Source organism: Diachasma alloeum, unplaced genomic scaffold (assembly GCF_001412515.2).
Source record: "Diachasma alloeum isolate Michigan unplaced genomic scaffold, Dall2.0 Dall_scaffold_01279, whole genome shotgun sequence".
Lineage (NCBI taxonomy): Eukaryota > Metazoa > Arthropoda > Insecta > Hymenoptera > Braconidae > Diachasma > Diachasma alloeum.
The window spans coordinates 25891-46684 of record NW_021681387.1 but is presented as its reverse complement, the minus strand read 5'-3'; the positions used below and the strand labels follow the sequence as shown (position 1 = coordinate 46684).

The following is a 20794-nucleotide window of genomic DNA, read 5'->3' as shown; positions in this document are numbered from 1 at the left end:
TAGGTCAGACTCAAACTGCCGATTATTATGTGATGATCTTCGAAAATATGGCGAAAATAGCGGACAGCCTCATAAAGGGGTTGGAGCGCACGATCATACGGACACTTCTTCTTATTAGCAGCAAGCTTCCTGCTGGAGAACCCCAGGGGCTCCAAACACCTTGAACTAGCTGCTGCAAAACTGCTCTCACCTCTAACTCCGAAGCATCAGTGAAAATCGCCCACGGCACCGAGATATCAGGATGAGCAAGAACAGCTGCCTGAGCGATGCTTTCTCGACACTCACAAAAAGCAACTTCCAATTCTGGGGTCCAAGCCACTGGATGAGAACCGCGAATATTAGACCCTTGCGTAGTCATTCAGAGGTGCTTGAAACTTAGCAGCACCCTGAGTAAAACGGCGATAAAAATTCAGCATGCCCAAGAATTTCCTCAGCTGCTGAATCGTCGATGGTTTTGGAAACTAACGAATTGCCTCCAAATTTTCCGGTAGAGGAACAATCCCAACCGCTGACACCAAATATTCAAGAAAGTTCACCTCAGCCTTCCCAAATTGCGATTTCGCAACGTTAATGACTAGTCCATATTCCGCAAGTCTTTCAAAAATCACTCTGAGATGCAGCAAGTGCTCCTGTTCATCACGAGACGCCACAAGCAAATCATCAATATACGGAAACACGAAGTCTAAATCTCTCGTAAGTGCATTCATGAACCGTTGAAAAGTCTGAGCCGCGTTCCTCAAACCGAACGTCATGTAGGGAAACTCAAATAGCCCAAATGGTGTTATTAGAGCAGTCTTAGGAATGTCATCAGGAGCCATCGGTATCTGATTAAACGCCCGAACGAGATCAATAACAGAGAAAATAGTTTTGCCACACAAATTAGCCGCAAAGTCCTTCAGAAACCTAACGGGGTACTTATCGGGCACAGTCCTCTCGTTCAATGCCCTATAATTCCCACAGGGAATATCCAGTCTTCTTTGGCGCAGGATGCAAAGGAGATGCCCACGGACTACTAGAGCGACGACATAACCTCAACTTCAACATTTTCTGAAACGCCTCCTTGGCAATGGCCAACTTCTCAGGAAGAAGTTTACGAACCTTAGCAGAAACTGGCGGACCAGATGTGGTAATAATATAATGCATGCTTATAATACATGCTTGGTGTGGTGCTTACAACAGCCAAGGACCCTCTCAAGTTTTGTTATCTGAAGAAAATCCGCGAGCAACTGCAAGTAAGGCGAATCTCCGTGGATGGCTTTGACAGAGGCCACGTTAACTGCCTCACGTTAATGGCAACCAGTCATCAAACCTGTGTTGGAATCCCGCAAACATCTATTTCGAAGGTCATACAAAAGACGAAAATAAGTGAGGAAAGCTGCTCCAATAATTGGTGACGAAACATCAGGCGCAACAAATCACCAAGTGTATTCTTGACGAAGGCCAAAATCGAGAAATAAGAAAATACAAACGAAAGTAGAAATTACCGCTTCATTTGCAGCAAATAAGGTATAGCCATATTTCTGAACACGACCTTTCACCAACTTCCTGGGAAAAATACACAAATCAGAACCTGTCCACCAAAAAACGTGACTGAGAGATTCGGTCCATGCCAAAAAGGCGACAAGAAACAGCACAGGAAACGTCAATCGCGGCTAACGTCCCTGCTGCTCGTTTCCCTGATTACCACGTGCATCAGGACCCGCCCAACTGCAGGGTTCAATGCATTTGACAGCTCTGGATGAGAAACGATTGTGATACCAATACAAACGACCATTATCATTGGCTGCAGACGAACAACGACGTGGCCTTGAGCGTAAACGAGATCGCTGCTGACTAGACTGTTGACCAAACTGCCATGAGGACAATGCTGCAACTTGACTCACCAAATCTCGCATCAAACCCTCCAAAACTGCAACCTGAGAAAACACAGGAAGTGGCGTCTAATGGAAGAGCCAGCTGAGTCACCACTGCAGCCCTAACCATCTTCGGAAGGTGATCTAGCCAAACTGTTTTAACGACATCCTCTGAAACAAGTGGATCAAATTCGATAATATCAACAAAACGTCCTACGAGATATTAGGAGTTACTGAAAGTGGTAATCTATTACTTGAAGATGAAAATGGAGAGATAAAGATAAAACATCCTAACAAAGCCAGGTTAGCCCCTGATTAACCCTGCTCACTCACGTAAATTGAACTCAGGTATATTTTATTATTGAACAGAAAAAAGAAAACGAAACATTAAAAATAAGAGTGGGAGTGACACTTGAGTGCCCTAACAATGGAACGGTCAAAGAGGCTCGTCCGTGGCCTGCTGCTGATTACGCTGATTCGAGAAACGTGCGGACAACTGGAAGCTGAGAGTCAGTTCAACATTAAATACATTCAGAATCACCCCGGACTGTTCTACAAAGATGTCGGACGAATGAAATTAGTTGAGAAGGAGTGGCAAATCATCGTCACCATAGATTATCAAGCCTTCCACGGAAAGCTCATCAACGGAACAATGCCGCAATATTCATCCGCCTGGAATCAATGTGTAACGATTTTCAATTCCAAAGTTTGTGAGCAATACCTGAGAAGCAATCACTTTAAATCGTTACAGCAAGAGGGGAAAGTCAGGAATCAACATCTTTCTGAAGTATTCCAAACTGGAGACGAAGAAGAGAAAAGTGAGACGGTTAAGAGAACTCCGTTGCTCGGGTTTGTAGGCACAATTACACGTTCACTTTCTGGAATGATGGATTACAACGATTTCGAGCACATAAATGAAGAAGTCGATAAATTGTATAACAGTCAAAATCAGATTACACACCTGGTGAACAATGCAACTCACATCATCAGGTCAGAAATTGACTCGATGATGGAATGTATGGAGACGTCGAGGCAAAACATTAAAATTCTAAGAAATGCAACCGAACACCTGCAACAAGAGCAGAACCGTCAGGCCAACGCCATCGCACAATTGGAGATGGCGATGAAATTCCAACATATCGGCAACGAATTCATCCACACGGCAAGAATCTTCCTGGACACAACAGAAAGATCATTGAAGCCATCGACGCTGCAAAACAGGGGAGAATCATGCAGACGTTCCTGACTCCAGCACAACTGAACGAAGCTGCCGAGAAAATCCACGAATTCCACCCGGAGTTGGAATTCCTGATCCCGAAAGGTAAAACAGATTATCCTGCTCTATCAAAAGTCAGCGCGATTCACGTGGGGCACACAAGGGGTAAAATCCTGATCCTAATCGCATTGCCATTATTGAACCGGCATAAGCTGCAGATTTATCGCGTGCATCCATCCAACCAACGGGATAATGACAGCACGGATAAAACCGAGGAAGCCATATCTCATCATCACCGAAGATCGCAACCAATACGCACAGCTAGAAAAAACAACGTTAGATGAATGCCCTAGATTTGGTAATGAGCTAATTTGTTTATCAAAATTCGCCATCTCAAATTCGCCCATGAAACCAGTTTGCGAAGCCATGTTACTCCTGAAGTCGAGTCAACAAACGCTCAAGATATGCAATACCAGAATATCACCATCGACCGGAACGGAATGGACTAAGCTGGGCGCATCAGATCAGTGGTTATTCTCAACGATGGAAGAGGAAACTGGACGATTATATTGTCAAGGAAAATTCGTGTCTTCATTAGCAATCAAAGACACCGGGATTATTGCCTTGAAGCCGAATTACTATCTTCAAACATCAACAGATAGAATAATGCATACAGGAGTTCTAAGAGTGGCTGAATCGGAAATTCATCTGCCCACTGTGAACTTGGATCTTCGCGAAATCGCAGGGAATGTAACTTCACCGAATGCAACAGAAGGGATTCACCTGCTACCAATGCCGAAATCCATGAAAAACAAAAACATTGAGAAGAAATAGGGGAACAAAAGCAGGAAATCTACAAACATCATCTGCTCACATTTGCATCCATTGGCGGAATCGGCATAATATCATTACTGGGAACGTGTTGCGCCCCATGCAGCAAATCAGTAGCCATCGATTCAGGGATCGCCATCAATATTAGATTTCAATAATATTACCCAAATTTGCCCTTACATTATTGAAGGTTTAAAATATGTTGATTCAATTTTTCCAATATTATAATATTAATAATCTGATTTTTACGAATAATGCAATATTTAAAATTTGTTAATATGTAACTGTAAATTTATTAGTAAGTGAATAATTCAAATTTTAGAAAGGGGGATTTTCGATTACACAAGTAATCGTCAATCTTCCTACTTAAATTGTCGATTACCCAAGTAATCGTCAATCGTCCTACCTTAAATTAGTGATTGATGAAATACTTAAAATTTGAATATTTGAATTGATGATATTTATTTACTCAAAAATGACAAGGTTGATGTTTTTTCAATTTAAGGGCTCAAAAGTAATAGTAATAAAATATTACAAATATGGCTATCCCTGCATCGATTGCATTAAATGGTTGTTCCAATGCTGCAGCCGTTAGACCCGAAGATCCAAAAGGCAAGATACGATATCAGCAATTGAAAACCAATTCCGATTGGAACAACTCACCTCAGTACTCCCAATGGAAATACCTGCATCTCGAGATCTGAAGCTATCCAGAGTTGTGTCGGAGCCAAACTTGCGCGCCTCGTCACAACCAGACCACCCACCAGCGAAAAGATCATCAGGAAGATCCGCTGAAGACCTTCGAGCACCACCTATCGCTCACCGGAGTTAACCTATTGTAATCGATGTATAAATGAACAAAAATCACTTGAATATAAACAAAAATCCTTATTTTGAAGAAATTAAAGAGCAGCCATAGATCCACAAAAAACAAAAATTCCAATAAACCAATATGGACAAGCTTACCTAAAACAAAATTGAACTCACCGACCGGACCAATGTAATCCATGGACGAACAGCGAGTATACGTGCGAAATGCATGCATACGATGTCAAAAAAGACTTAATCAATTTTTTCGATGAAAAAAAATTGTAAAGAATCGAACGAATAAAACACGACGATTCACTGGCCTCAAACGCGGTTTCGTCCACGGAATGTGATGAGCCACATTAAAAATTTCTAAATGATGCAAAATCAGCATCGAACCGTTGGCAATCGAACATTAACCGGGAGCCGAATTTAGTCCAAAAAAAACAGTCTTGACTTAGCTTCGAAGACGGGCGTTCAAAAAAGGTAAACTCCTCGGGCTTACATATACTTGATCTGGAATCAGTTAAACTCATCTGCCCGGCGCTTATGTGCAACTCCGAGTATCGGGATAAATCTTAGATCATAAATACGCAGATCATCGTAGTGATCTATCCCGCATATGGTTCTTAAACCAAAATTCAAATCAGTGGGTGTTAGTTAAATTACAGGATAATTTACGTCATCGGTACTGTACTAAGGACACAATAATTAAATGTAACAATTCTTAGAGAAAGAAGGGAAGAAAACATCTTTGAACTTTTAGAAACCTAAACCTATTTCGATTTACTACCTATATAATTTGGTAAATGTGTGGAGGAAACTGAACATTGTAAAAAAATTGAGTGAGTACAAAACTGAATCACACTAATCTGAATCTAATCTAATCTGAAACAATAGGAATTTATCTCTCTCCCATGATTAATTGCTGAAATAGAATTTAGAATCTTGCTCATTGTAAAAGGAAACCATTATTCAAAATTATTGTAACCAACCAAAAAAAAAACATTCGACGGAATAAGCCATAGATCCATTGGCATTCAAAATATCACTATTTTCTTCGAAAATACACCCAATTCCTTTTAACTAGACAGATGTACCTAGCACTTCAAAGTAAGTATCCTACGAAATAAAAAAATATTATTTGGTGGAGAGGAAGAGTAAATTGTATTTTATTTGTTAAATTGAATAAAGTTCAAGTTACCCGCACCTTAACACTCGGCATTTAAAAAAAAAAATTCTGAGAAACAATACAATTTTTTTTATTTTTTTTTTGCTGTGAAACAATACAATTTTTTTCGCAATTTTTTTTTTGCTGAGAAACAATACATTTTTTTTGAAAAAATACAATGCTTACAAAAGCGCACTTGGCCGGTTTTTAAAAAAAAAAATTTTTTTTTGTTTTTGGGGGTTAATACCTTTAATCTGACAAACTCGAGATCTTTTCTGAATTTTTCTACGCCGTCAAACCTTTGATTCGTTAAAAGTTGAACATCAGCTGGACACCCGCACAGACACCCATAATCATAGGAGGTGGTATTTTTTCTTGCCCAATGCTAATTTATTTAATTAAATTTTCACAACTTTCTTTCTTCTATGAGAATTTTTTTACAGGAACATTATTTCAATAGTTGCGTCATTTCCTCACGGTAATTATTAAAGGTACAATTCTATACATAAACTGAGAATTTATCTCAAAACAAGTTGACATTTCGATTTTTACGTCAGCTAGAAACCAAACAACGACTTTTATTCAAAAATAAGAAAATCCAAATATCTCGAAAACTTTGTATGAACAGGTATACATATTTTGATTGATCAAGATAGAGGACATCAAGACGAATATTGTGAAAAAAATATTGCAATAAGTTAACTTGTTATTGAGATACTGGAGAACTTAGGTGTACATACAAAATTGAATATCTCTGAAACAAATTATCCGGTTCAGCCCAGATCCAATATGAACCGTTGTTATTACCAGAGGCGCAATCATGCCAAATTTCAAGTTGATATTGCGATTTTTGCATCTGCTAGAGACCGAACAACGATTTCGAGGTAAAAACAAGCAGGGGTTCGGCCCTATCTGGCAGAAAACATGCGTCCGTTACTTTTTGTCGTATTAGTCTTTCTCTTTCTTTGATTTCTACTAATTCCATTGGTAGTAAGCTTCCGAATGAATCCGTATCAATTCCCTACTCCTATAAGACAGGCATACATGCACAACCACATTCATTCTGTTTTTATGAAACCATCACTCCTTTGCCTTTATTTACACTGCGGAATCGCTCATAGATATCGGTTTATTGTGATATTTTAATCACCACTACCATAATTTTCCAACTTCATTGATAAATAACTCATTATATGAAGGTCGAAAATCGTCGAAATAAAATTTTATCTAAAACAAGGAGAAACCTTACGATGGTTACCATTTTCCACAAATGAAAGCATTAATCTCACTCAGATTGAATATCCACAATGCCACACGAAAATACTGCCTAATGATTCCAAAACTATGTTTTTTCAGGGAAAGTTCAAAGTGTTTCAACAAATATAATACGCTCTATCCCTGTGACGAGCACCCATATGCTGGCGTCTCTGCAGGAAAATATTAAACTTGTTGATGGAATCGTTTATTACAAAAAATTGAATATGTCAGAAACCACATGATGGGTCGCGCCCATCCGAAAGACGAACCTTCAATATTAAGAGAACTATGATCGTAACAAATGTCAGCTTGCTATCTTCACTTTTGCTCACGGTATCGTGCGTAGAAGAATAAAAAGAAAAAAAAACAGAAAAGCGGCGATATCTCGGTAGCTTTGTATGGTCGGATATATATTTTTTGATTGATCTAGATAGTGGCCATCAAGATGAGTATTTTGAAAAAAAAAATCAAATCTGTCAAGGAGTTTGTGAGATATTTGACAAAACATATTTACACAAAAGGTCGGATATCTCAGGAACCGCAGGGCCGAGTGCGCCCATCTAAAATACCAAGCTTTATTATTATAAGAGCACCATAGTAAATTCCAACTCGCTAACCCGATTTTTTCTCAAGTTATCGTGTGAACAAGATTTTCAGCGAAAAAACAGAAACACGGCAATATCTCTGAAACATTCTATGATCGGCATATAAGTTTTGATTGGCCTGGGTAGAGGTCATCGAGCCGAGTATTTTGAAAAAAAAAAATTGAAATCGGTGTAGTAGTTTCCGAGATATTGATGAAAAACGAAATTTAAACAAATTGATATATCTCAGGAACTACTGGGCCGATTGAACTGAATCAGCGTGCCAAAATAGAGTTCAATCATAGCTATCAGAAGCCAAAATTTCAGATTTCTATCTACCGATTTCACCGTATTTATGTTGAATTTTCGAGAAATTGTTGACGCAAAATCAAAGTTGTCACACACATGAATACAGACGACGTAAAAACACCATTTTTCCACGTTTTATGACATTCTACATCATTTCCGAACAAAATGAGCGAATGGAAAAATCCGTCAAATACAAGGCTTCCATTCGGAAGCAATAGAAAAATCGATATATCTCGAAAACTTTGTATGAACAGGTATATATATTTTGATTAAGATAGAGACATCAAGACGAACATTTTGAAAAAAAAAAATGTTGAAATCGGTTGGATTTTTTCAGAGATATTTGGGAAAAAGCGTAAAAAAACAAATCGCTATGTCTCAAAAACTAATGGACGGATTCAGCTGAACTTTGGTGTAGAGTTAATCCCAAATTATACCAATAAACTGATAAAATTTCAAATTATTTGGGATAGTCCGGTGGCTTGGCGTAGTGGGTAAGTTCAGTGCCTCACATGCGAAATGTTCCGAGTTCAAATCCCGGCCGGGTAGAATGGTGCGATCTAACCATTTAAAGTCTTGATCATCATCGCAGTATACCCTAACCGGGTCGAAGCGATGTAAAATAACGATAAAAAAAAAAATTATTTGGGATGATTTTCCCCGTTTATTCGTCAATTTTAAGAAAAAGTGACCACCGACTGGACATGATAACACACAGGCATGGTCCTCAAACTTCGTATTTTTCAATTCTGCATCGTTTGCAAGCAAAATTAGCGAGTCGAAAAATCGATCGAATGCAATGCTTCCATTCGGAAGCAATTGACGAATAAACGGGCAAAATCATCCCAAATAATTTGAAATTTTGTCAGTTTATTGGTATAATTTGGGACTAACTCTACGCCAAGGTTCAGTTGAATCCGTCCATTAGTTTTTGAGAAATAGCTATTTGTTTTTTACGCTTTTTCCCAAATATTAGGCGTACAAATTAATAAGATCCCCCTATATTTCGCGGTTTATAATGGCGTTCAAAAACTTGATATTTCAATATTTTGTATGTTGGTAGTATTCAGTTATCGAAGCAGTAAATACTTCTTAAATAACCTTAAAAAATTGTAGTAAACACGATGTCTGTCGATAAGCAACATTTGAGGCACTGCATTCTTTTTGCATTTCAATTAAAGAAAAATGCTGCCGAGGCTACTTAAATGATTTGTAGTGCTCTTGGAAAAATGCTGTAGTACATAAAACGTGTAAAAAGTGGTACCAGAGGTTTAGAGATGGAGATGTCGATCTTTCGGGTCGAGAACGGCTGGGTCAATCGCAAAAATTCGGCGATGAAGAACTCGAACAACTCTTGGCTGAAAATTCTGCTCAAAGCCAAACAGAGCTTGCCCTACAACTCGGAGTGACTCAACAATGCATTTCTCATCGCGTACATCAACTTGGCAAAATTCAAAAGGAGGGTAGATGTGTTCCTCATGTTCTGAGCCCCGAAAATAAGGAGCGACGACTGGAGACGGCGCTATCTCTGTTCACTCGATTTAAAAAAAAAGATTTCTTATACAAAATTATTACGGGCGATAACAAGTGGGTGTTATACGACAACTCTAAACACAAAAAATCGTGGGTGAATCCCGGCGAACCTTCGACGTCAACTCCGAAACCCAATGTCTATGCGAGAAAAGTGATGCTGATTATCTGGTGGGATATGACGGGTGTGATATATTATGAGCTACTTAAACCTGGCCAAACTGTTACTGCGAAGGTTTATCAACAACAGCTTACTCATTTGAATGATGCATTGGAGCAAAAGAGGCCATATACTGGCAGCGGAAGTATGTCAGCGCATGTCATCAAAGCGACTAAGGATATTATCTGTGAATTAGGATGGGAGGTTCTCCCTCACGCGGCTTACTCGCCTGATCTCGCCCCATCTAATTATCACCTATTTCGGTCTCTTCAACACCAACTAGCTGATGAGCACTTCAAACAATCGACGAGGTCTGAAAAAGCATCCATGAATTTATTGAGTCAAAACCGCCAAGTTTCTTTTGCGAAGGAATTCGTCAGTTGCCAGTGAGGTGGAGTAAAGTCATCGAAAATAATGGGGAATATTTCGACCGTTGAATGTCTTTTTGTTTTTTTATAATCAACTCTGATTTTCATGCAAAAAAGCACCTTATTAATTTGTACACCTAATATCTCGGAAAATATCCAACCGATTTCAATATTTTTTTTCCAAAGTGTTCATCTTGATGTGCTCTATCTTAATCAATCAAAATATATATATCCGTTCATGCAAAGTTTTCGAGATATATCAATTTCTCTACTTTTACCTCGAAATCGTTGTTCGGTCTCTAGGAGACGCATAAAATTGGAATATCAAGTGGAAATTTGGCAATGGTTTGAAGGCGTAGAAAAATTCAAAAAAGATCTCGAGTTTGTCAGATTATAGGTATTAATCAGGACTAGCGCTCAAGACTAAAGCTTGATTTCAGTACAATCGACTCAGTTGTTTTGATGAAATTGCTGCTCATGAACCTTTTTTGAAAATATCTCGAAAACTATTCAAACGATTTCAATTTTTAAAAAATGTGGGATTCGGTGAAGGATAGAAGGGGTTTTGTAAGTTATAACACTCGGAATTAGCGTATATGTCGAATTGAATTTATTAACAGCAAAAGTGACTTTGATTTACACCATGAGAGCTGGAACGAGAGTGAGCTCCCGCGACAGCGGTATTAGATCATCCGGAAGATGTCCGAATTATTACGAATCGTCGCGAGGATGTCTTGTGACAAGGACAGCGATATATCGGCGACACGTGTCACGGTACGAAATTCGGTTGCTAAGCCGAGCTCGAAAACAATACATTGAAGTGGTGTGAAATAAATATAAAAGTAGCTTCGCTACAAAATAAATTTTTGTGATACCTGCCTGAAAAGTTCACTTTTCGAAACCGTTTAGTGCCCATAAAGTACTTGTTTTACGTACGAATTTTATGGTGGCATAGGTTTTCTTGCGATTCTTAGCAAAATCAAATTTTATTGCACTACAAACCATTCGGAAGCGCACCATCCATTTATTGATGGTAAAAAAATTATAAAAAAAAATTAATAAGTGAGATGTTCACTGCCTCATGCTCGGTGCCCCCTGCTTCTTAAAAAAAGTGACCACCGACTGGACATGATTACACACAGACATGGTCCTCAAACTTCGTATTTTTCGGTTTCAGACCATTCTGCATCGTTTCCAAGCAAAATTAGCGAGTCGAAAAATCGATCGATTGCTTCCATTCGTATATCGCATATTGCTTGCATTCGGAAGCAAAATGGAAATAATATGCAACAACTTGATGCATAATTAAATTAAATCACATTTATTTGTAATGAGATTTTCTCGTTACGGGTTGAAATCCTCTTAAATACATGGTCACACTGAAATTTATGATAAGAGGGACAGGAAGAGACATCTAGAGGAGGCTGAAAGAGCCACGACTAGATGAGAAGAGCCACAGACCGGTAAAAGGCTGACGGCATAGCGGTTTTGGGTGGAACCGCAACCCCTGGAAGTCTGGAGGACGTTACTAGACTTTCGTTAGTTTAGAATTCGCCCAGCGTGTTTTCGGAGAAATGGGCCGACGTACAAGCTGTCCAACTGGGCGATTCTAAAGGCTATGTCGGGATAGACTAGGGACCAACGGCCAGGTGAGAAGACTGATGCCCCCGTGAACCTGTCGGGTTGATTGGCGGGGATAGGGTAATGGAATGACTTATCGTCGCCGAGATATCCAGACTAGGGGGAAAAGGCCCTAGTAAGATTCTGAGGGAGTCGAACGCGAGCGCTTGAACTGAGAGGTTGGAAAATACCTCTCGGGGAGCTGGATTAGGGAGTGGTTGAAGAAGCCATGATAAGGAGTTTCGGACTCCACGTAGCCTCGGTGAATAACCGTGGCGGCGAGCACAGGGGGATACCCCTGCATCCCCCGCTAGTAAAAAGGAGTTATTTCGGAGCGCGAAGTGACGACGTTGTTGTTTTCCGGGGTTATCGAGTCTCGGCGGAACGATTCGGAAGCGTATGGGCCCGTGAGCCTGAAGTAGAGCAAACCTCATGTCGGCCCGACCATACGCCGACGGTTTAGTACCACCCGCAGGCAGTGGCTCGCGATGACCGAAGCGGTAACTGGTGGTCGAGCGTGTGGGTGGTCGTAAGGTGGGTAACGTAGTTCCACCTTGGTCAGATCAGCCTCTCGACGTCCCAGACTCTAAGGGGTCCTGGCTGATTCTTATCTGATTCTGAAAACTCCCCTGAGTCGAAATACTCGGGAGGAAAGCGAATACTGGAAGAGTCGAAAAACTCTCCGGAGGAAGCATGAATTTAGTTTATTATGGTAATTATGCTGCAAAGCATAATACACGGCTTGAAAAGTTTCGTGAGGATATGAAGGAAATACTCCTGGTGGACCTCGCCCACTCTACCGTGTCACACTGATGCTAGCTTGGCAAATTATTGTCCAGCCACAAAAATCCTCTGAGTAGACGAGTTTACCTCAGAGGCCATTTTTTTTTCGAAACTTCCGTAAAGGTTTGGCTGGCGCCCAACACACGAGCGATAAAGAAGACAAAAAAATAGTTCGGATTTTTCCTGAGTGAACAACCCGGGAAAATATCCTTGCATATTATACAGTATTTTTGGGAGCATTTACTCTTCTTCAAAATAATATATAACTAGTTTCGTTTACTGGATCCGTATAACCATATAAAAATTCAACCCTAGCTGAATTCACAATAAAAATAATAAAATTCAATTGTTGGATAAAAACTCCCATAAGTTAATGAAAATTGACGGTAATCAAATAATTCAATGGTAAATTTGAAGACAATTACATGTGGTCTCACCTCAGTGTAGAATATGTCCACAGATTTGAACATAAACTGGGCAAATTTCGCCATTTATTAAGAGGAAAAAAATGGGAGTTTTCAAAACGTGATACGCTAAAATCACTACATCATCGCTTATAACAACTGATCTAGAGGATGGAATAGATAATATGGGGTAACAATTTGAACATCTCGATGAGACCTTCAAACTAATATATTGTAAAATACGATACCGTTTAAATAATAAATTCGTTTATTAAATAAAATCGGGTGAAAAGAATAATTAATAAAAGATACAAAAAGAAATGACACGTCCGCGGACTAAGGGCTAAGATAAAAGAATGATGATCGACAAAAAGACGATCGTACATGAAGTTGGTTGAGGGAGAAAAAGGGTACATATGCAACATTACTCCCTCTTTTGAAAAGTTGTCGCCCCGACAACAATATGAATATTCCCGCTGGTCAAGTCTAAAGCCTCAATAAATGGCAAAAACTGTTCTTTTTAAGCTGTGACTTTCTCCTAATCAAAGGACGGTCTTTTTTTATACAAAACATTCATTTTTTGAGGCGCAAAGAGAAGTTTTTTTAATTGACAATTTTTTTTGCTATATTGTAGAAACTATTAGAGAAAATAGTTTCTCGCCAATGTTGTCGTTAAGAATAATTCCTCCATTAAATGTTCAACTTTTTGCCACGGACTTTCGTCAACATCCAATTTTCTACCTGTATTTGGGACGGAAAATAGACATTTTTGTACATAGGTCCGGATCACAGCTGCGCCATTGATGTGCCATGAATTGCATAATATAACAATTCGTCACGTGATTCATTAATGTTTCGATGATTCATTAATGTTTCAGGAATCATGGAGACTCTATGTTTTGAAACGATTTAACTTGTAACCAATCTAGCATCAGTGTCTCCAACATATTGTGGGAATTCCAATCAAGGGCAGTGGTCATGCATTTCAAGGACATCTAGAGAATTATTGACAAGATCGTGCGAGCAAAGAAGCCGAAATTCATGGGCCATATTACAGGTAATATAATAGGATCATCTTCGAATGCTGATGACGACCATCAGTAATTACTAATTTATATGGCAAACTATCCTTTGATGTAGCTATTCTTCATGGATATGTTCATTTTTACTTCCATTTCCTCTTTCTTCATTATAATTTCAGCAGCAATAGGTTAGGAAACTTATGGGCTCAATTTTGTTTTTCAGTAGCTGTTGGAAATCCTGTCAGCTGACAGGTCCCTCACACTAACGCACGCAAGGCTCATCCATTCTCTCCCCACTCACGCACACCTGACGCGCTCACCTCAGATGACCGGGGGTTGTTAATTCGGACACCTGAGGCGCCACGTCCTGGACAGCTCCTTATTACCATATGATCTATATTAAATTAGGTCATGTGACCATCGAATTAGGGCACGTGGCACCTGTAAGCCCGTGTCTCTCTCTCATTCGTTTCCGGGAATCAGTTAATGGCACTTCTCTTTGTACCGCTCAATTTCTCGCAAATCGGATAATCTTTATTGTGTCAGCTCAATCTCTTCTCAACTTTTCGGTCCGCTCATTGCTTACGGTTGCTCAGTGACTCAATCTCTAGTGACTTATTTATTGTGAATATAACTTTGACAAATACAGTGAATTTGTGACCACGTGCACGTGTTCCGCTCATTTCTTGGTTCTACTCATCCCACTCCCCGTAATCCGACTCCAACTCATCCATCCGCACAATTAATTCCCCGATCCAGGCATCTCATCAAACATTTTGGTCCTTCGAGCCGGATCGGTGGAATATTTTTCGGTTTTCGGTTTTTTTGTTGGGTTTTGGCGGAAGTGGAAGTGACGCGGTCAGTGGTGCTCAACCTACGGGGACCAGCTCGTTGGCTCAGCGTACGCAGTGGACCTCAACCAGTCCAGCTCTCCAATCATCAGGGAACTGCATTACCGGCCCGCGGGAATATTTGAATTTTGGAGCAGCTCATCCCCGGGACTTTGGACTTTTTTCTCAACTGCAGCGTTCCTGCACTGATCCAGCTCAACATCACTCAGTCGGCTAAGTAGCATTTAATTACTTCTCGCTACTTTTGCCATTTTTTTCTTTTTTTTGGAATTTTTTGGAGCATTCAACTTTGTTTTTTTTTTGGCTACCGCTCCCTTTATATTTTCCAACCCTTTTTCGTTCTTTTTGAATTTTTTTAAATAAATTCTCGCGCCTGCTCAACGGAATCGCTCACTGCTGCTACCTACTAAATTAAGATTCTTCGGTGTTTTTACTGTTGCCGCACAACCGACCGGATACTTAATTTCATCGCTTCTCACTGCTCACTGCTCGGCTTTTGGGGTCGCTTTACTCAGGTTTTTTCCGGTTTATTCCTTTTTTGAGCTGCGCACTTATTTTCAATTATGGCATCATTTGAGGCGACCATTAGCCTGAATNAGTTCATTCCTTTTTTTGAGCTGCGCACTTATTTTCAATTATGGCATCATTTGAGGCGACCATTAGCCTGAATAACTCTCGGGCAGCGTTCATCGAACGCGTTTACAAGGAGCTGCTCACAGAAGAGGCGAAAAGCCTCACAATCTCCAATCTCCAGGGTAAACTCGAGATCCTGGAGACCTACTGGGAAAAGTTCGAGAGCACTCATGAGAAGCTCATCGCTGGCAGCGGCAAGATCGAAGGGATCCTTGAATTGCCGTACTTCAAGGACCATCGGTTCGACATTACTATCGGGCATTATCATGAGGCAAGGGGTATTTTAAGCCAGCTCATTGATAAAAGGGGGATCTCAGGTTCATCTCGTCGGTCTCTCGCGTCTGGGCCGGCACTAACTAGATCCCGGAAACGACGTCCAGCTCAGCAGAGGCAACAGACCAACTCAACCCAGCAAAAGGCCGTTCCGGTGGTGACCTACACCCACGAGAACGACATCCCCATGGTGGTGACTGGTGACCAAGGCCAGTCAACGTCGTCGGAATGAAGATCACCAGCTCAGATTGCCGTCTCCTGCTCAGGTCACCACTCAGATTCCGGATCCGCTCCAGACTTCCGCCCTGGGGTCCTTCTGGCTACCAGCCTTGCGCTTTTGGTACGCCCAGATCAGCCAGCTCATCAGGTTCGTCTACTCATCGATCCAGGGTCGGAAATCTCCGTCATCTCAGACCAGCTCGTTCGTCAGCTTGGGCTGTTAAGGCTGAAGACACAGCTACGAATATCGGGGATTGGAGACACGGCATCTGGGCCGGCATTAGGCAAGGTTCGGCTCACAATACAGTCCACTTGCTCTCACTTTCAGCTCAGAGTTTCTGCCTATGCTCTCGGCCAGCTCACAACCTCATTACCGACATTCTCACCAAGTCAGCTCACATGGGATCATCTGGAAGGACTCCAGCTCGCTGATCCCGATTTTCTCACACCAGCACCAATTGACATCCTTCTTGGCGCTGATGTCTATGGACAACTCATCTTACCACAAGTCATCACCAACGGACCAAACTCACCATCGGCTCAGCTCACGCGACTTGGATGGATCGTATTCGGACCAACGGAAGGTCCTGATACTACTCAAGTAGCAACTTCTCATCTAACGGTCACCAACGAGGATCTCAACGAACTGCTCACCAAATTCTGGATCCAGGAAGAGATCCCTGGGACACCAGAGGTTCAGCTCAACGAGTAGGAAGCGCAGTGTGAAGAACACTTTCAACGGACCCACTCACGAGAAGCATCTAGCCGCTACATTATTCGGATACCGCTCAAATCTCCAGTTTCCTCGCTAGGATATTCACGATCGTCTGCACTCGCTTGCCTCCATCGTCTGCTCAGGAAACTCTCACGTGATGAGGTTTATCGTCAGCTCTACACGGACTTCCTCAGGGAATATGAAGAGCTCGGCCACATGCGTCGAGTCTCCGGACAGCTCGCTAGATCAGCTCATCAGCGCCAGCTCAATGGGGGGGGGGGGCACGGGCACCGAAATGACCTTAGCACATGAGGCCTCGGCTTCAGGAGGGTTGAGGGTTTCGGGCCGTCCGTGTTCTTCTCGGGCTGACGCTCCTCCGGAATATTTCTTCCCTCATCACGGAGTTCTCAGGGCGAGCAGTGAGACAACGAAGCTCAGAGTTGTTTTCAACGGCTCCAACAAGACCAGCTCAGGACAATCGTTGAACGAGATTATGCACACGGGTGAGAAGTTGCAGAAGGATATCTCGGATGTACTTCTCTTTTCTCGGCGGAAACGGCTCATTTTCATGACGGACATAACCAAGATGTTTCGTCAAATTCGGGTACATCCGGAAGATTGGCCACTCCAACAAATACTCTGGACCGACTCAAACGGAGATATCGCCACCTATCAACTCACCACGGTTACATATGGCACTAGGTCAGCTAACTCAGCTATCTAGCGGTTGGATTGTGACTAACATAGAAATCTAACAGCAAGCTAAATGCAAATCACAATCTCTACCTAGGTACCCCCTGACGAGTATGTACGTGAAGTTTGGGATCATTCAGATTTCGCTTATGCGACAGATTTCGTGCCAAACTGCACGTACATATGTGCTGCAGTAAAATATGTTGGTGAGCAGAATAACTTGAAGAATCCAAGAGGGGCAAGATAATTCGAGAAAATTACTCTGTACCCTTCAAGCACGAGAATTATTCGGCGAATTATTCCCCCCATTTAAATCTCGATCAATACGTGCTGGGATTCGACTGTTTTTTCTCACTTCCTTTCAGAAATATTATTACTCTAAGGATGCTCCTTCTATCACCTCAGGTTAAAATTCAATGTAAAACTTTCCTCACGTTGCTAAATAACAGCTGACGTATTATCAAAAATATCACTATCATACATACGTTATATCAAATACCCTGCCCTTAATGATCGAGATCTGAATGAAGGGAAAAATCAGTACCATACCATTTCGGTTGAACAAAATAACGTCAAAGGATGCAATTCTATTTGCTGCAATTTAGACGGAAGAAGTTGTCAATAGAAATGAGCGGAAAAAGCGCATATGGGGAAAGGCCCACTTTGGCGCATCCAGTTTTTAAGTCATGTAATCTAACAACGCTCAATTAAGCATATATGGAATAATTTCTTCAATTTTCAATCATAATGTCAGGTTTTAAGCAATTGGAGTCCATTTTGGTTTAAAAAAAAATGAGATGATGTGGAGATGATTGAAGTACACATAACTCCAAAGCCCAAAGTGGGTCTTTCTTACACAAACGTGCACATCTATTGAATAATTTACCGGTGACAAATGTAACAGCTGCGGTCTTTGTGTGCAGGACAGCCTGTACCCCCGCAAATTCCGTAAACGTACTGATTACTCTTGCTACTGTGCTCAGCGAAGTAAATTCCTGCTCCAAACATTCCACCGATGTACGCATGCCTTTCGTCGAAACCTTTTTGGACGATTGCATTGATGAAGGAGGAACCATGGAAGAGCATTCGCTCGTTTGCTTGGGGTGTTGTTAAAGTAGAGCTCGGCCTTGGTACTGTATTGGGAGACGAAAGGCCTGCAGCTACCATCTCCTCGGCTACTTCTTGTCGACGGTGGGCGTAACGCTCCCACAGTTTCCTATTCTGCACTTTTTGTATCTGAAAAAAATATAATTACAATAAAGAAGAATGAATCGATAAATAAAAGAATCTCGTAAAAAAATGAAAAGAAATGTTTATGTTGAAAAAACGGAGCCAACAAAATTTTTGTTTAGTTCTTATTGGAAATTAATATTTGGTAATAAGTAAGGCCGAAGACTTCATTTACGAAAACGGCTATTATCAGAAGTTGGCTCCAAATAGGTGATTGAAGTGAGCGACAAGTAGGGTTGGGAAGAAATTGAAACATTGATGTTGGAATTTGCCATAATTCATTGATTGGAGGGTTATTTTGTTGACAGAGTGAGGAAAAGCGTTTGAACGTGAATTGGGTGTTTTGAAGAGGGTCAATGGGAGATCACGGCAATTTCTTAAGGGTAACTTACCAGGGGAGCTATCGGGTTCTTTCAAAAGGGGATTAATGGAAGCCATGGTCGAGGGGAGATATTGGGGGTCAATTCCCAGGAGAGCGATCAGGGTCTTTTAAGGGAGGGGGGGGGGTCAATGGAGGGTATGGACGAGGGGAGATCTCGGGAGGTTTTTGGGGAGTATCTTTATAGTGGAGCTCTCGTGGTATTTTTAAGGGGCAACGAGAGGGGGGGTATGGTCAAGGGGAGATCGTGGAGGTTCTTTGGGAATAACTCGGCAGGGCAGTTCTCCGGGTCTTTAGAGGGGGTGGGGTGGGGGTCATTGGAGGGTATGGTCAAGGAGAGGTCTTGGGGGTTTCTTGGGGATAACTTCTCAGGGCATCTCTCAGAATCTTTCTAGGGGGAGTGGGGGTCAGTGGTAGATTTGGTAAGGGGAGATATCGAGGTTTTTTGGGGGTCACTCTCCAGGGCAGCTCTCTGGGTGATTTCAGGGAGTGGCGAGTCAATGGAGGGGATGATCATGGGGAGATCTCGGGGGGGTGGTTGAAGGGTATCTTTCCGCATGAGCTCTCAGAGTCTTTCCAGGAGGGGGGGTCGATGGAAATAAGGACAAGGGGAGATCTCAGGGTTTTACTGAGGGTTACTCTCCAGGACAGCTCTAGGGCAGCTCCCAGGATCTTTCTAGGAAGGGGGGTCAATGGGGGATATGATCAAGAGGAACTTTCGGGGCCTTTCGAGGGGGTATTGATGAAAGGTATATTCGAGGGGAGATCTCGGAAGTTTTTTGGGGTTGACTTTCCAGGGGAGCTCTGAGGGTCTTTCTGGAGTGGATTAATGAAGGGGATCGTCAAGGGCAGATACGAGTGATTTTGAAGATCACTTTTGGGGATTGCTCTCTGGATCTTTCTAGGATTTGCCAAGGAGTGTATGATGAAGGGGACATCCCGAGGGGTTCTTTGAGGTTACTTCCAGGGGTCAATAGGGGTGTGGTCAAGAGGAGATCTCGAAAGTATGGTTAGAACGAAATTCCGGAGAAATCTGGGGAACATTTCTCAAAGTAGGTTTGAAGGGATAACTAGGGGAGTTTTTCTAGGGGGATCGCCGAGATTTTTACGGAACATTTTTCAGAGTTTCTAAGGTACTTTCAGAGGAAATGGCTAAGAGGAGATTCCTGGGGTTCTTAGACGATATTTGACATTTGAAATATACAATCGAAAGATTGATTAGAAAAGTAATTCGGGATTGTGACCCAAGTTCTTCATCAACCCATGGACTGCAAATATTTTTTTCTTTGTAAATATCTCAAAAAAATCCCGAGATCTCCCCTTGACCATGCCCCTCATTAACATGCCCGCCCCTCGGAAAACCCTGAGAGCTTCTCTGTAAAGATACTTCCAAAAAATCGCCGAGATCTCCCCTTGACCATACCTCCCATTAATCCCCCCGTTAATACCTCCCATTAATTCCCCCCTCCCCCTAGAAAAACCGTGAGAACTCTCTTGGAAAGATACCCCCAGAAAACCCCCGAGATCCCACTTGACCATAGCCTAAATTGTCCCCCCCCTTGAAACACCCTCAGAGCAGCCCTGGAATGTTACCCTTGACTAGGCCCCCCATTGACCGGGGGACCCTCTTAACCCATTGAACAATGTAAGTCACCGAAGATATCGGTGTGAGGAGAGTAGGGAGCCCCTCAACGTATCAGTGCGCCATAAGAAATGCTCAGCTGGGCACGCATACTACCACCAAATTCCGAAGAGTGCGATACTGTGAGGTTGTTCAATGGGTTAAAAAAACCTGAGAGCTGCCCTGGAAAGTTATCCCCAAAAAACCTCAAAGATCTCCTCTTGACCTTATCCCCATCGACCCCCCCCCCCATGGAAAGACCCTG

General features: G+C 41.8%; 1 protein-coding gene across 1 annotated transcript in view; it reads right to left on the bottom strand.

The window, feature by feature from the left end:
* LOC107046291 (poly [ADP-ribose] polymerase tankyrase-2) overlaps positions 1–18536 on the bottom strand; it is a 78766-nt gene extending 60230 nt beyond the window's left edge. The window contains exon 1 of the mRNA XM_029126685.1: positions 18186–18536. Within this exon, the coding sequence (XP_028982518.1) occupies positions 18186–18466 (281 nt within the window). The 5' untranslated portion in view covers positions 18467–18536. The remainder of the gene's footprint in view (positions 1–18185) is intronic.
* Positions 18537–20794: the final 2258 nt, after the last annotated feature.